Source organism: Phyllopteryx taeniolatus, chromosome 17 (genome assembly GCF_024500385.1).
Source record: "Phyllopteryx taeniolatus isolate TA_2022b chromosome 17, UOR_Ptae_1.2, whole genome shotgun sequence".
Classification (NCBI taxonomy): domain Eukaryota; kingdom Metazoa; phylum Chordata; class Actinopteri; order Syngnathiformes; family Syngnathidae; genus Phyllopteryx; species Phyllopteryx taeniolatus.
This window is the reverse complement of record NC_084518.1, coordinates 8504231-8518868: the sequence shown is the minus strand read 5'-3', so window position 1 is coordinate 8518868 and position 14638 is coordinate 8504231. Positions and strand designations below refer to the sequence as shown.

The 14638-nt window shown below is 45.4% G+C and overlaps 1 protein-coding gene across 43 annotated transcripts in view; it reads right to left on the bottom strand.

The window, feature by feature from the left end:
• The window catches only part of LOC133466730 (HMG box transcription factor BBX), a 208161-nt gene that overhangs the window by 101280 nt on the left and 92243 nt on the right, over positions 1–14638 (bottom strand). For 40 of the 43 annotated variants that reach the window (XR_009785021.1, XR_009785022.1, XM_061750666.1 and 37 more), the window contains one exon: positions 6578–6658. The exons of the other annotated variants lie outside the window; for them this stretch is intronic. Coding sequence is in view for 38 of the 40 variants with exons in the window: in XM_061750666.1 (XP_061606650.1) it covers positions 6578–6658 (81 nt within the window). In the remaining 2 variants the exon portion in view is untranslated. The remainder of the gene's footprint in view (positions 1–6577; positions 6659–14638) is intronic. 43 annotated transcript variants of the gene reach the window in all.

Here is a 14638-nt window from a genome sequence, read left to right as displayed (position 1 = left end):
GGGCATTCACAGAGTTGTCCTGAAGGCACTCCTTTGTTGTCTTGGCTGTGTGCTTATGGTCATTGTCCTGTTGGAAAGTAAACCTTTGCCCCAAGTCTACTGGTCTGATTGGTGGAGTGCGACAGAGATGATTGTCCTTTTGAAGGTTCTCCTCTCTCTACAGAGGACCGGTGGAGCTCTAACAGAGAAACCATCGGCTTCTTGGTCTCCTCCCTGACTAATGCCCTTCTCCCCCAATTGCTCAGTTTAGACAGGCAGCCAGCTCTAGGAAGAGTCCTGGTGGTTCGGGACTTCTTCCATTTACAGAAGATGGAGGCCACTGTGCTCATTGGAACCTTCAAAGCATCACAAATGTTTCTGTATCCTTCCCCAGATTTGTGCCTTGAGACAATCTTGTCTCAGACGTATACAGACAATTCCTTTGACTTCATGCTTGGTTTGTGCTCTGACATGCAATGTCACCTGTGGGACCTTATATAGACAGGTGTGTGCCTTTCCAAATCATGTCCACTCCACAGGTGGACTCCAATTAAGTTGTAGGACCCTCTCAAGGATGATCAGTGGAAACATGATACACATGAGCTAAATTTTGTGCTTCGTGCCAAAGTCTGTGAATAATTATGGACGTGATTTCTTAGTTTTTTATTTTTTCAAAATTTTCAAAAACTTCCCAAAATTTTGTTTTCACATTGTCATTATAGGATACTATATGTAGACTTTTGATGGGGTAAAAATATTTATTCCATTCTGGAATGAGGCTGTAACATTACAAAATGTGAAAAACGTGAAGCGATGTCAATATTTTCCGGATGCACTGTAAATGTGCTGTTGTTGTTTAAACTAAAGTTAATACAGAAATGGTAAAATAAAACATTTTGCAATTGGCATTATGTTTTGGCAGGTGATGAGCATTCCAGACAATTTTCATCATGCATGACGAGTGTTGATCAGCTATGCATTTTTTTTAACAATTCATCCATCCATCCATTTTCTGAGCCGCTTCTCCTCACTAGGGTCGCGGGGGTGCTGGAGCCTATCCCAGCTGTCATCGGGCAGGAGGCGGGGTACACCCTGAACTGGTTGCCAGCCAATCGCAGGGCACATAGGAACAAACAACCATTCGCACTCACAGTCATGCCTACGGGCAATTTAGAGTCTCCAATTCATGCATGTTTTTTTTTGGGATGTGGGAGGAAACCGGAGTGCCCGGAGAAAACCCACGCAGGCACGGGGAGAACATGCAAACTCCACACAGGCGGGGCCGGGGATTGAACCCGGGTCCTCAGAACTGTGAGGCTGACGCTCTAACCAGTCGGCCACCGTGCCGCTTTTAACAATTCATTATTGTTTAGTCATGACTTCTAACAAAATCTATCCAATGTGTGTGTGTGTGTGTGTGTGTGTGTGTATATATACAGTGTGTATCTCTCTCTCTCTCTGATACATACTGTGTGTATTTACAACCCCAATTCCAATGAAGTTGGGATGTTGTGTAAAACAAAAACAGAATAGAATGATTTGCAAATCATGTTCAAGCTATATTTAATTGAATGCACTACAAAGACAAGATATTTAATGTTCAAACTGATAAACTTTATTGTTTTTAGCAAATAATCATTAACTTAGAATTTTATGGCTGCAACACGTTCCAAAAAAAGATGGGACCGGTGGCAAAAAAGACTGAGAAAGAATGAGAATAAGAATCATCTTTATTTGCCAAGTATGTCCAAAAAACACAAGGAATTTGTCTCCGGTAGTTGGAGCCGCTCAAGTACGACAACAGTCAATTGACAGAGAACACTTTTGAGACAAAGACATTGACAAAAAACAGTCACTGAGCAATAAAGGGTTGCTAGTTATCTGGTAATGAAACATTTTTTGAAAAAGAATGTTTTTTTTTTTGGGACAATTGTGCAAAAAGATGCAGAGTCCTTGAGCACGTAGAGCAGTTCGAAAGACTAATATTGCAATAGTCCGGTGCAATGACCATTGTGCAAAGGGCGCCGAGACTTCAAGCGAGAAGTGCGATAATCTGGGACAATGTTGATTGTGCAAATGTTGCAGATACTTCTCAATCAGTGTGCAAATGGAGCAAATGCTACTCTGGCATGAGTGACCAGTATTGGTCAACAACAGATATGCAAATAGTGTAGCGTGGAGAGACTACTACAGTGAGTGCACGAGTAATGTATAATTGGCCCCACAGAAATGTGACAACAAACTCAAGTCAAAAAATTGCCAGCATGTTGCAATGGAATTGTAGGTTAGGTGTTTAAGAAGTTGATTGCAAGAGGGAAGAAGCTGTTGGAATGTCTGCTAGTTCTAGTTTGCATTGATCGGTAGCGCCTACCTGAGGGAAGGAGCTGGAAGAGCTGGTGACCGGGATGTGGAGGGTCCGAGAGGATTTTGCACGCGCTTGCCTTAGTTTTGGCAGCGTGTCAAGTCCTCAAGGGTGGGTAGGGGGGCACCGACATTCCTTTCAGCAGTTTCGATTGTCCGTTGCAGTCAGAGTTTTTCCTTTTTTGTAGCAGCACCAAACCAGACTGTGATGGAAGAACACAGGACTGATTCGATGACCGCTGTGTAGAACAGCCTCAGCAGCTCCTGTGGCAGGCCGTGCTTTCTCAGAAGCCGCAGGAAGTACATCCTCTGCTGGGCCTTTTTGAGGACGGAGTTGATGTTGGTCACCCACTTCAGGTCCTGAGAGACTGTAATTCCCAGGAACTTGAAAGTCTCGACGGTTGACACAAGGCAGCTGGACAACGTGAAGGGCAGCTGTGGCATAGGATGCCTCCTGAAGTCCACGATCATCTCTACAGTCTTGAGCGTGTTCAGCTCCAGGTTGTGTCGGCCGCACCACAGCTCCAGTCGCTCCACTTCCTGTCGATATGCAGACTCATCGCCATCCTTGATGAGGCCGATGACAGTGGTGTCATCTGCAAACTTCAGGAGTTTAGTTGAGGAATGCTCACAGGTGAACAGGCTAATTGGGAACAGGTGGGTGCCATGATTTGGTATAAAAGGAGCTTTGCTGAATTGCTCAGTCATTCACAAGCAAAGATGGGGCGAGGTTCACCTCTTTGTGAACAAGTACATGAGAAAATAGTCGAACAGTTTAAGGACAGTGTTCCTCAACGTACAATTGCAAGGAATTTAGGGATTTCATCATCTACGGTCCATAATATTATCAAAAGGTTCAGAGAATCTGGAGAAATCACTGCATGGAAGCGGCAATGCCGAAAACCAACATTGAATGCACGTGGCCTTCGATCCATCAGGTGGCACTGCATCAAAAACCGACATCAATGTGTAAAGGATATCACCACATGGTCTCAGGAACACGTCAGAAAACCAATGTCAGTAAATACAGGTCGGCGTTACATCCGTAAGTGCAACTTGAAACTCTACTATGCAAAGCAAAAGCCATTCATGAACAACAACCAGAAACGCCGCCGGCTTCTCTGGGCCCAAGCTCATCTAAGATGGACTGATGAAAAGTGGAAAAGTGTTCTGTGGTCCGACGAGTCTACATTTCAAATTGTTTTTGGAAATTGTGGACGTCGTGTCCTCCGGGTCAAAGAGGAACAGAACCATCCGACTGTTATGGATGCAAAGTTGAAAAGCCAGTATCTGTGATGGTATGGGGCTGTGTTAGTGTCAATGACTTGGGTAACTTACACATCTGTGAAGGCACCATTAATGCTGAAAGGTACATATAGGTTTTGGATTAACATGCTGCCATCCAAGCAATGTCTTTTTCATGGACGCCCCTGCTTATTTCAGCAAGACAATCCCAAACCACATTCTGCACGTGTTACAACAGCGTGGCTTCGTAGTAAACGAGTGCGGGTACTAGACTGGCCTGCCTGCAGTTCAGACCTGTCTCCCATTGAAAATGTCTGGCGCATTATGAAGCGTAAAATACGACAACGGAGACCCCGCACTGTTGAACAGCTGAAGCTGTACATCAAACAAGAATGGGAAAGAATTCTACCTACAAAGCTTCAACAATTAAGTGTCCTCAGTTCCCAAACGTTTGTTGAATGTTGTTAAAATAAAAGGTGATGTAACACAGTGGTAAACATGACCCTGTCCCAGTTTTTTGGGACGTGTTGCAGCCATAAAATTCTAAGTTAATGGTTATTTGCTAAAAACAATCAAGTTTATCAGTTTGAACATTAAATATCTTGTCTTTGTTGTGTATTCAATTAAATATAGGTTGAACATGATTTGCAAATCATTGTATTCTGTTTTTATTTATGTTTAACACAAAGTCCCAACTTCATTGGAATTGGGGTTGTACTACTGTGAATATTTGACAGCCAAGAAAGTTATTTAAAAAAAAAAAAAACGTCAGCACATCTGAGACAGAGAATACGTAATGCCTGGATCAGACTACAAGACAAATTTGATCTTTCACAATTGCGCTATGTCAGACTACTGCAATAAAAACTTGTATTCCGATACCACCGCATCCCGTCTTTTACGATATCTGGGCTTTATTTTGTCAACTCAAAGGTGACCGGATACACTCGTTACCATGGTGACGACAACAACAATGAATCGCGTTGTGTGTATTATGGGAAAAAACGTGTGCTGGTGGTCATCGGTGCTCGAGAGATTACGTTCATTTAAGGATTGCTTGAGGTATGTTCAGGTACTTTTAATATGATACGGCTCGCAAGCAAGCAACAAAACGTTATGTAGCCTAGCAAGCTAGTGCTAGCACTAACGATTGTCCGTAAACATGCCAGTGTTATGTCAACTCTCGCTCGAAGGTTTTGGTGTGTGTGAACTAATTTAATTACAATAAAGGAAGTGCGCGATGATAGCTGGGATAGGCTCCAGCACTCCCGCGACCCTTGTGAGGATAAGCGGCTCAGAGAATGGATGGATGGATAAAGGAATTCAATTACAGTAAGTTCGCACACATTATTTATGTAATGTTGGTTTGACCTGACTGATTAGAATATATGATCTGACTAGAGCAGCGATTTCCAACCTTTATGGAGCGAAGGCACATATTTTACAGTTGGAAAATCTCATGGCACACCAACAAACAAAAATTTCACAAAAAGTAAATAAACAGTAATTACTGTATGTACTTCCTGCCATCTAATAGAACAACATTTATTAGTTCTGTCTATCACTATGCCTCACTGGCATAAATAGGCGAACAAAGATACATTATTTCTTGAATATTTCTTGCAATGAATAATTTTTTGAGCAGTTAAGTAAAATTTGACAATTTCCCACGGCACACCTTAAGATCACTCATGGCACACTAATGTGACACGGCACACTGGTTGGGAATCGCTGGACTAGAGAATAGAGAATACTTTCGAAGATACTCAGTATACAGTACACAGGTATATACAGTAAATGAACATGTAAATAGACACATTGCTCCATCTTGTGATCGGATCGGTGATTGGTTATCGTTTTTTTAAACTCGCTGATCGGTGATCGGCCCCAAAAATCCTGATCGTGTAAAGCCTAATGTAAATACCATGAAATAAAAGCTGGAATTCTGAACTTTTGTCTCATGTACATCTTTTGATCTGAAACCCAAATGTCTTCAGTATACAACAAAAACAAAGGAATTGTCCTTGCCTTTCTAATACTTTTGGAGGGGACTGTATGCGACTGAAACGGTTGGACAAAAATATTACTCAATTACTTAATTAAATTAATTTAATTAAATAATAAAGTAATATTAGTCTTGAAAATGCGGCACGGTGGACGACTGGTTAGAGCGTCTGCCTCACAGTTCTGAGGACCGAGGTTCAATCCCCGGCCCCGCCTGTGTGGAGTTTGCATGTTCGCCCTGTGCTTGCATGGGTTTTCTCCGGGCACTCCGGTTTCCTCCCACATCCCAAAAAACATGCATGGTAGGTTGATTGAAGTCTCTAAATTGCCCGTAGGTGTGAATGTGAGTGCGAATGGTTGTTTGTTTGTATGAGCCCTGCGATTGGCTGGCAACCAGTTGAGGGTGTACCCCGCCTCCTGCACGATGATAGCTGGGATAGGCCCCAGCACGCCCGCGACCTGAGTGAGGATAAGCGGTAAAGAAAATGGATGGATGGATGATTCCGAGACTACGTCACAAATGGATTTATTCTAAGATCCTTTAGATTCACATTTCTAGTAGATGTTGGTCCCTTATTACTCTCTCTTCTCATCCGTCCTGATTCCTACAGTTCAATATGGATGGAGTTATTATTATTATTATCAATTATTATTATCCACTGATGACAATTATTATTATTTTTTTTTTAAATGAAAACAATCTTTAAAGCATTTTTTTAAGGCAAATGTTGTTAGATTAGTATGAATTGATAGTCAGGTACTTTGGGATCTTATTTTGTGGTATATTTAGGGTTTAAACTATTAATACAGACATATAAACATGGGGGGGTCACTTACTCGCAGATTTTCACTAGTCACGGCAGGTGTGGGACCCGAAACAAATATTCCGTAAATTGATGTTTAGTCTAATTCAGTTTAACATAAGCAATCTTGGAAGAAAGCTGGTCTCATAAATCGTAATAAATGGAGAATTCAAGTTCAGCCATACCTCTTCCTGTCGGGGAAGGGCAGATGTTACCCCGCGGTCAGTGGTTTCAGGAACTCTGTTTGGAATTGTACTAGACAAAATCTGTAAAACATAACAAAGACCATAAAATCAAAATTGTCAATGCCAAATCATTTCATTGAATGATGACTGAACCATCAGTACTGGGATACTTGGCAAAAGCATAAACTGTAGGGATGCGCCAATGCCACTTTTTTTCACTTATTTTGATTTTTAATCATTCTGCACTAAATTCTCCTTAATTGGCACTCACCTATTTACTTGATTCTTAGATGTTTTTTGTTAACGTGGGCTCAACTAGGAGTGTATATATACTATATTGCCAAAAGTATTCGCTCACGTGCTTTGACTCAGAATTTAAGTGAGATCCCATTCTTAATCCACATGGTTTAATATGACATCGGTGTACCCTCTGCAATTATAACATCTAACACTTTTCTGGAAAGGCTTTCCACTAGCTTTAAAAGCGTGTTTATGGGAATTTATGACCATTCTTCCAGAAGCGCATTTGTTAGGTTACATACTGAAGTTGGACGACAAGGTCTGGCTCTCAGTCTCCACTCAAATTCATCTCAACGTGCTCTACAGGGTTGTGGTCAGGATTGTGCAGGCCAGTCGAGTGCATCCACATAAATTCTCTCATCCATGTGTTTATGAACCTTGATTTGTGCACTGATGCACAGTCATGTTGGAAAAGGAAGGGGCCATACTGTTCCCACAAAGTTGGAAATGTCCAAAAAATTAGACCCTGAGCTCCAGTGAAAGTAACTCTGAATGCTTGAGCATTTTTAGAGATTTTGGACAGTCAAACAGTTGGGGATTACCCCTTCCTGTTCCAACACGTCTGTGCACCAGTGCAAAAGGGAAGGTCCATAAAGATATGGATGATAGAATTTGGTGTGTATTAACTTCACTGGCCTCCAACAACCTGCAGTCTTGTCATCAACCCAATAGAACACATTTGGGTTGATTTTGAGTGGACAGTCAACCAGGCCATCTTGTCCAACATCAGTGTGTGACCTCACAAATAGGCTCCTGGAAGAAAGGGAAAAGATATAAAAAGGGAGACGAAATTCATATTAAACCAAATGGATTTAGAATGGGATACATACTGTGTGTGTGTAAATATATATATATATATATATATATAGTAGAGAGAGAGAGAGAGAGGGGAACACCCTGAGGGCCCCTCGCGACTATGTATATATATCCATCCCATCCATCCATTATCTGAGCCGCTTCTCCTCACAAGGGTCGCGGGAGCGCTGGAGCCTACCCCAGCTATCATCGGGCAGGAGGCGGGGTACACCCCGAACTGGTTGCCAGCCAATCGCAGATGTATAAATATATATATATACCCCTCCTTGAGCCGTCACCTTGTCGTGGTGGAGGGGTTTGTGTGTCCCAGTGATCCTAGGAGCGAAGTTGTCTGGGGCTTTATGCCCCTGGCAGGGTCACCAATGACAAACAGGTACTAGGTGAGGGACCCCTAATCATGACGACAAACAATGGACTTCGTTTTCCCTTGCCCGGACCCGGGTCACCGGGGCCCCCCACTGGATCCAGGCCTGGTGGTGGGGCTCGAAGGCAAGCACCTGGTAGCCGGGCCTGGACCCATGGGGCCCGGCCGGGCACAGGCTGAAAGGGTAACGTGGGTCCCCCTCCCCATTGGCTCACCACCTGTGGGAGGGGCTATAGGGGACCTTGGTGATCCGATCCCGGGCTACAGAAGCTGGCTCTAGGGACGTGGAATATCACCTCTCTGGCAGGGAAGCATCCCGAGCTGGTGTGTGAGGTCGAGAAGTTTTGCCTTAACACACAGCTTGGCCTCTGGTAGCAGTCCTCTCGAGAGGGGTTGGACTCTCTTCCACTCTGGAGTTGCACACGGTGCGAGGCGGCGAGCAGGTGTGGGTATACTTATTGCCCCCCGGCTCGGCGCCTGTACGTTGGGGTTCACCCCGGTGGACGAGAGGGTAGCCTCACTCCGCCTTCGGGTGGGGGGACGGGTCCTGACTGTTGTTTGTGCCTATGCACCAAATAGCAGTTCAGAGTACCCACCCTTTTTGGAGTCCTGGAGTGCTGGAGAGCGCTCCCGCTGGGGACTCCATCGTCCTGCTGGGGGACTTCAATGCTCACGTGGGCAATGACAGTGAGACCTGGAAAGGTGTGATTGGGAGGAACGGCCCCCCCGATCAGAACCCGAGCGGTGTTCTGTTATTGGACCTCTGTGCTCGTCACGGATTGTCTATAACGAACACCATGTTCAAGCATAAGGGTGTCCACACGTGCACTTGGCACCAGGACACCCTAGGTCGCAATTCGATGATCGACTTTGTGGTCGTGTCATCGGACTTGCGGCCGCATGTCTTGGACACTCGGGTGAAGAGAGGGGCGGAGCTGTCAACTGATCACCACCTGGTGGTGAGTTGGCTCCGATGGTGGGGGAAGATGCCGGTCCGACGTGGCAGGCCCAAACGTATTGTGAGGTTCTGCTGGGAACGTCTGGCAGAATCCCCTGTCAGAAGGAGTTTCAACTCCCACCTCCGACAGAACTTTGCTCATGTTCCGGGGGAGGCGGGGGACAGAGTTCAGAGTGGACCATGTTCCGCGCCTCCATTGCTGAGGTGGCCGACCGGAGCTGTGGCCGTAAGGTGGTCGGTGCCTGTCGTGGCGGCAATCCCCGAACCCGTTGGTGGACACCAACGGTGAGGGATGCCGTCAAGCTGAAGAAGGAGTCCTATCGGGCCTTTTTGGCCTGTGGGACTCCTGAGGCAGCTGATGGGTACCGGCTGGCCAAGCGGAATGCAGCTCTTGTGGTCGCTGAAGCAAAAACTCGGGTATGGGAGGAGTTCGGTGAGGCCATGGAGAAAGACTTTAGGACGGCTTCGAGGAAATCCTGGTCCACCATCAGGCGTCTCAGGAGAGGAAAGCAGTGCTCCACCAACACTGTGTATAGTGGGGATGGGGCGCTGCTGACCTGAACTCGGGACGTTGTGAGTCGGTGGGTAGAATACTTCGAAGACCACCGACACGCCTTCCCATGAGGAAACAGAGTGTGGGTTCTCTGAGGTGGACTCTCCTATCTCTGGGTTTGAGGTCACTGAGGTAGTTAAAAAAGCTCCTCGGTGGCAGGGGTGGATGAGATTCGGCCGGAGTTCCTAAAGACTCTGAATGTTGTGGGGCTGTCCTGGTTGACACGCCTCTGCAACATCGCGTGGACATCGGGGACAGTACCTCTGGATTGGCAGACTGGGGTGGTGGTCACCTTTTTTAAGAAGGGGGACCGGAGGGTGTGCTCCAACTACAGGGGGATCACACTCCTCAGCCTCCCTGGTAAGGTCTATTCAGGGGTGCTGGAGAGGAGGGTCAGTCGGGAAGTCAAATCTCAGATTCAGGAGGAGCAGTGTGGTTTTCGTCCTGGCCTTGGAACAGTGGACCAGCTCTACACCCTCGGCAGGGTCCTCGGTGCATGGGAGTTCGCCCAACCAGTCTACATGTGTTTCGTGGACTTGGAGAAGGCGTTCGACCGTGTCCCTCGGGGAGTCCTGTGGAGGGTGCTTCGGGAGTATGGGGTACCAAACCGGAGTACGACCGGAGTCAGAGTTTGGGCCGCATATCCGTCAGTAAGTCGGACTCGTTCCCGGTGAGGGTTGGACTCCGGCAAGGCTACCCTTTGTCACCGATTCTGTTCATAACTTTTATGGACAGAATTTCTAGGCACAGCCGAGGCGTAGAGGGTGTCAGGTTTGGTGGCCTCAGTATTGCATCTCTGCTTTTTGCAGATGATGTGGTTCTGTTGGCTTCATCAAGCCGTGACCTTCAACTCTCACTGGAGCAGTTCGCAGCCGAGTGTGAAGCGGCTGGGATGAGAATCAGCACCTCCAAATCTGAGACCATGGTCCTCAGTCGGAAAAGGGTGGCATGCCCTCTCCAGGTCGGGGATGAGATCCTGCCCCAAGTGGAGGAGTTCAAGTATCTTGGGGTCTTGTTCACAAGTGAGGGAAGAATGGAACTGGAGATCGACAGGCGGATCGGTGCAGCGTCTGCAGTGATGCAGACTTTGTATCGGTCCGTTGTGGTAAAGAAGGAGCTAAGCCGAAAGGCGAAGCTCTCAATTTACCGGTCGATCTACGTACCTACCCTCACCTATGGTCACGAGCTGTGGGTCGTGACCGAAAAAACAAGATCCCGGATACAAGCGGCCGAAAAAAGTTTCCTCCGCAGGGTGTCCGGGCTCTCCCTTAGAGATAGGGTGAGAAGCTCGGTCATCCTGGAGGATCTCAGAGTAGAGTCGCTGCTCCTCCACATCGAGAGGAGCCAGATGAGGTGGCTGGGGCATCTGATTCGGATGCCTCCCGGACGCCTCCCTGGTGAGGTGTTCCGGGCACGTCCCACCAGGAGGAGACCCCGGGGACGACCCAGGACACGCTGGAGAGACTACGTCCTTCGGCTGGCCTGGGAACACCTCGGGATCCTGGATGAAGTGGCTGGGGAGAGGGAAGTCTGGGCGTCCCTGCTAAAGCTACTGCCCCCGTGACTCAACCTGGATAAGCAGTAGAAAATGGATGGATGGATATATACAACCTCAATTCCAATTAAGTTGGGACGTTGTGTTAAACAAATAAAAACAGAATACATTGATTTGCAAATCATGTTCAACCTATATTTAATTGAATACACAACAAAGACAAGATATTTAATGTTCAACTGATAAACTTTATTGTTTTTAGAAAATAGTCATTAACTTTGAATTTTATGGCTGCAACACGTTCCAAAAAAGCTGGGACAGGTGGCAAAAAAGACTGAGAAAGTTGAGGAATGCTCATCAAACACACGTTTGGAACATCCCACAGGTGAACAGGCTAATTGGGAACAGGTGGGTGCCATGATTGGGTATAAAAGGAGCTTCCCTGAATTGCTCAGTCATTCACAAGCAAAGATAGGGCGAGGTTCACCTCTTTGTGAACAAGTGCGTGAGAAAATAGTCGAACAGTTTCAGGACAATGTTCCTCAACATACAATTGCAAGGAATTTAGGGATTTCATCATCTACGGTCCATAATATCATCAAAAGGTTCAGAGAATCTGGAGAAATCACTGCATGTAAGCGGCAAGGCCGAAAACTAACATTGAATGCCCGTGACATTCGATCCCTTGGGCGGCACTGCATCAAACACCGACATCAATATGTAAAGGATATCACCACTTCAGAAAACCAATGTCAGTAAATACAGTTCAGCGCTACATCTGTAAGTGCAACTTGAAACTCACCTTTGCAAAGCAAAAGCCATTTATCAACAACACCCAGAAATGCCGCCGGCTTCTCTCAGCCCGAGCTCATCTAGGATGGACTGAAGAAAAGTAGAAAATTGTTCTGTGGTTCGACGAGTCCACATTTCAAATTTTTGGGCAAAATTGTGGATGTCGTGTCCTCCGGGCCAAAGAGGAAAAGAACCATCCGGACTGTTATGGACGCAAAGTTAAAAAGCCAGCATCTGTGATGGTATAGGGCTGTGTTGGTGCCAATGGCATGGGTAACTTCCACATCTGTGAAGGTACCATTAATGCTGAAAGGTACATACAGGTTTTGGAGAGGTCTTTGACGCCCCTGCTTATTTCAGCAAGACAATGCCAAACTACATTCTGCACGTGTTACAACAGTGTGGCTTCGTAGTAAAAGAGTGCGGGTACTAGACTGGCCTGCCTGCAGTCCAGACCTGTCTCCCATTGAAAACGTGTGGCGCATTATGAAGCGTAAAATACGACAACGGAGACCCCAGACTGTTGAACAGCTGAAGCTGTACATCAAGCAAGAATGGGAAATAAGTGTCCCCAGTTCTCAAACGTTTATTGAATGTTGTTAAAAGAAAAGGTGATGTAACACAGTGTTAAACATGACCCTGTCCCAGCTTTTTTGGAACGTGTTGCAGCCATAAAATTCTAAGTTAAGTTATTTGCTAAAAACAATAAAGTTTATCAGTTTGAACATTAAATATCTTGTCTTTGTAGTGTATTCAATTAAATATAGGTTGAACATGATTTGCAAATAATTGTATTGAGTTTTTATTTATGTTTAACACAACGTCCCAACTTCATTGGAATTGCGGTTGTATATATATACATGTATATATATACATAGTAGCGAGACCTCAGACTGGGCCAAAGGTTCATCTTCCAACAAGACAATGACACTCAGCACACAGCTAAAATAACGAAGGAGCGGCTTCAGAACAACTAAGTGACTTTTATTGAATGGCCCAGCCAGAGCCCTGACTGCAACCCAATTGAACATCTCTGGAGTGACCTGAAAATGACTGTCCACCAACGTTCACCATCCAACCTGACAGAACTGGAGAGGATCTGCAAGGAGGAATGGCAGATGATCCCCAAATCCAGGTGTGAAAAACATCATTCCCTAAAAGACTCATGGCTGTATTCGCTCAAAAGGGTGCTTCAACTAAATACTGAGCAAAGGGTCTGAATACTTATGGCTGTGTGATATTTCAGTTTTTCCTTTTTAATAAATTTGCAAAAATTTCAACAATTCCGTTTTTTTCTGTCAATATGGGGTGCTGTGTGTACATTAATGAGGGAAAAAATGAACTTAAATGATTTTAGCAAATGGCTGCAATATAACAAAGAGTGAAAAATTTAATGGGGTTCTGAATACTTTCCATACCTACTGTATATTCTTTCTTTCTTCGGCTAATCTTCATTCCTGTCATGGGTGTGTGTTCCGGTTTTTGTCTTCCCCCTGTTTCACACACACCTGCTCCTGAGAGCATCTTCACCACCTGTGCCTCGTTCACCCAAATTACCCCTTGCATTTAACCTCGTGTCTCATTCTTTCTCGTCGCCAGTTCGTTGTACCTTGTCGTCGTGTTCCAGCATTCCATGTTTCCACGTCACAGACTCACAGTAAGACTAGACCCTGTTCCGATGATCGACCTCGCCTTTTTGCCTCACGTTTTTGGATACTGTTGCCTTTTTTGGATCGCATGCCTGTATACCGACCTCTGCCTGTATATTAAACGTCTCTTTTTGAAACTGTCCATTTGTTTTGGAGTCGTGCATTTTTGGGTCCTATCCTCTGTTCTGTTCATGACAATTACTCTCCTTTCCAGTGCATGCCTCACCTTTCTAACTGTTCCTCCACCTGCTCCCTGCTTTCACTGCAGATCACAATGTCATCTGCGAACATTATGGTTCACTGCTCCTCTCCATGTCTCGATAAAAGAGGAACCAGGGTTTCTGAAAAGGAACTCCCTCCAGTGATGCCAGTGGATGTAACAAATGCTCTGGAGTTGGACTTTAAGGACACAGAGATGGAAAGGCACAAGAGGCTCTTGGGTTACTGACCCCACTAAAGGAAGTCATGAGGAAAAATTACAAGGAAAACAGTCTCTCTCAGATGAACTGTCAGCCAGAGGTGAATGGTAACTTGTGAGGGTTACAGAGACCAAAAAGACTCATGGCTGTATTATCTTAAAAGGATGCTTCTACTAAATACTGAGCGATGGGTTTGAATACTGATGGCTGTATTATATTTCAGTTTTTCTTTTTTAATAAATCTGCAAAAATCTCAACAATTCCGTTTTTTTCTGTCAATATGGGGTGCTGTGTGTACATTCTGAATACTTTCCGTACCCACTATTATATATACACACACACACACATGCATATATATGGTAGCTTATTGTCAGTCCTTTGTATATCGAGAAAAAACAGCCAAAATTACTTTTCCAAGAGTCCACTGTCACAAAAACAAAAAAAATTATAATAATACATTTTAAAAAAGCGGCACGGTGGACGACTGGTTAGCACCTTCGCCTCACAGTTCTGGGGACCGGGGTTCAAATCCCGGCCCCGCCTGTGTGGAGTTTGAATGTTCTCCCCGTGTCTACATGGGTTTTTTTCGGGTACTCCGGTTTCCTCCCACATCCCAAAGACATGCAGGGTAGGTTAATTGAATACTCTAAATTGCCCGTAGGTGTGAATGTGAGTGCGAATGGTTGTTTGTTTCTGTGTGCCCTGCGATTGGCTG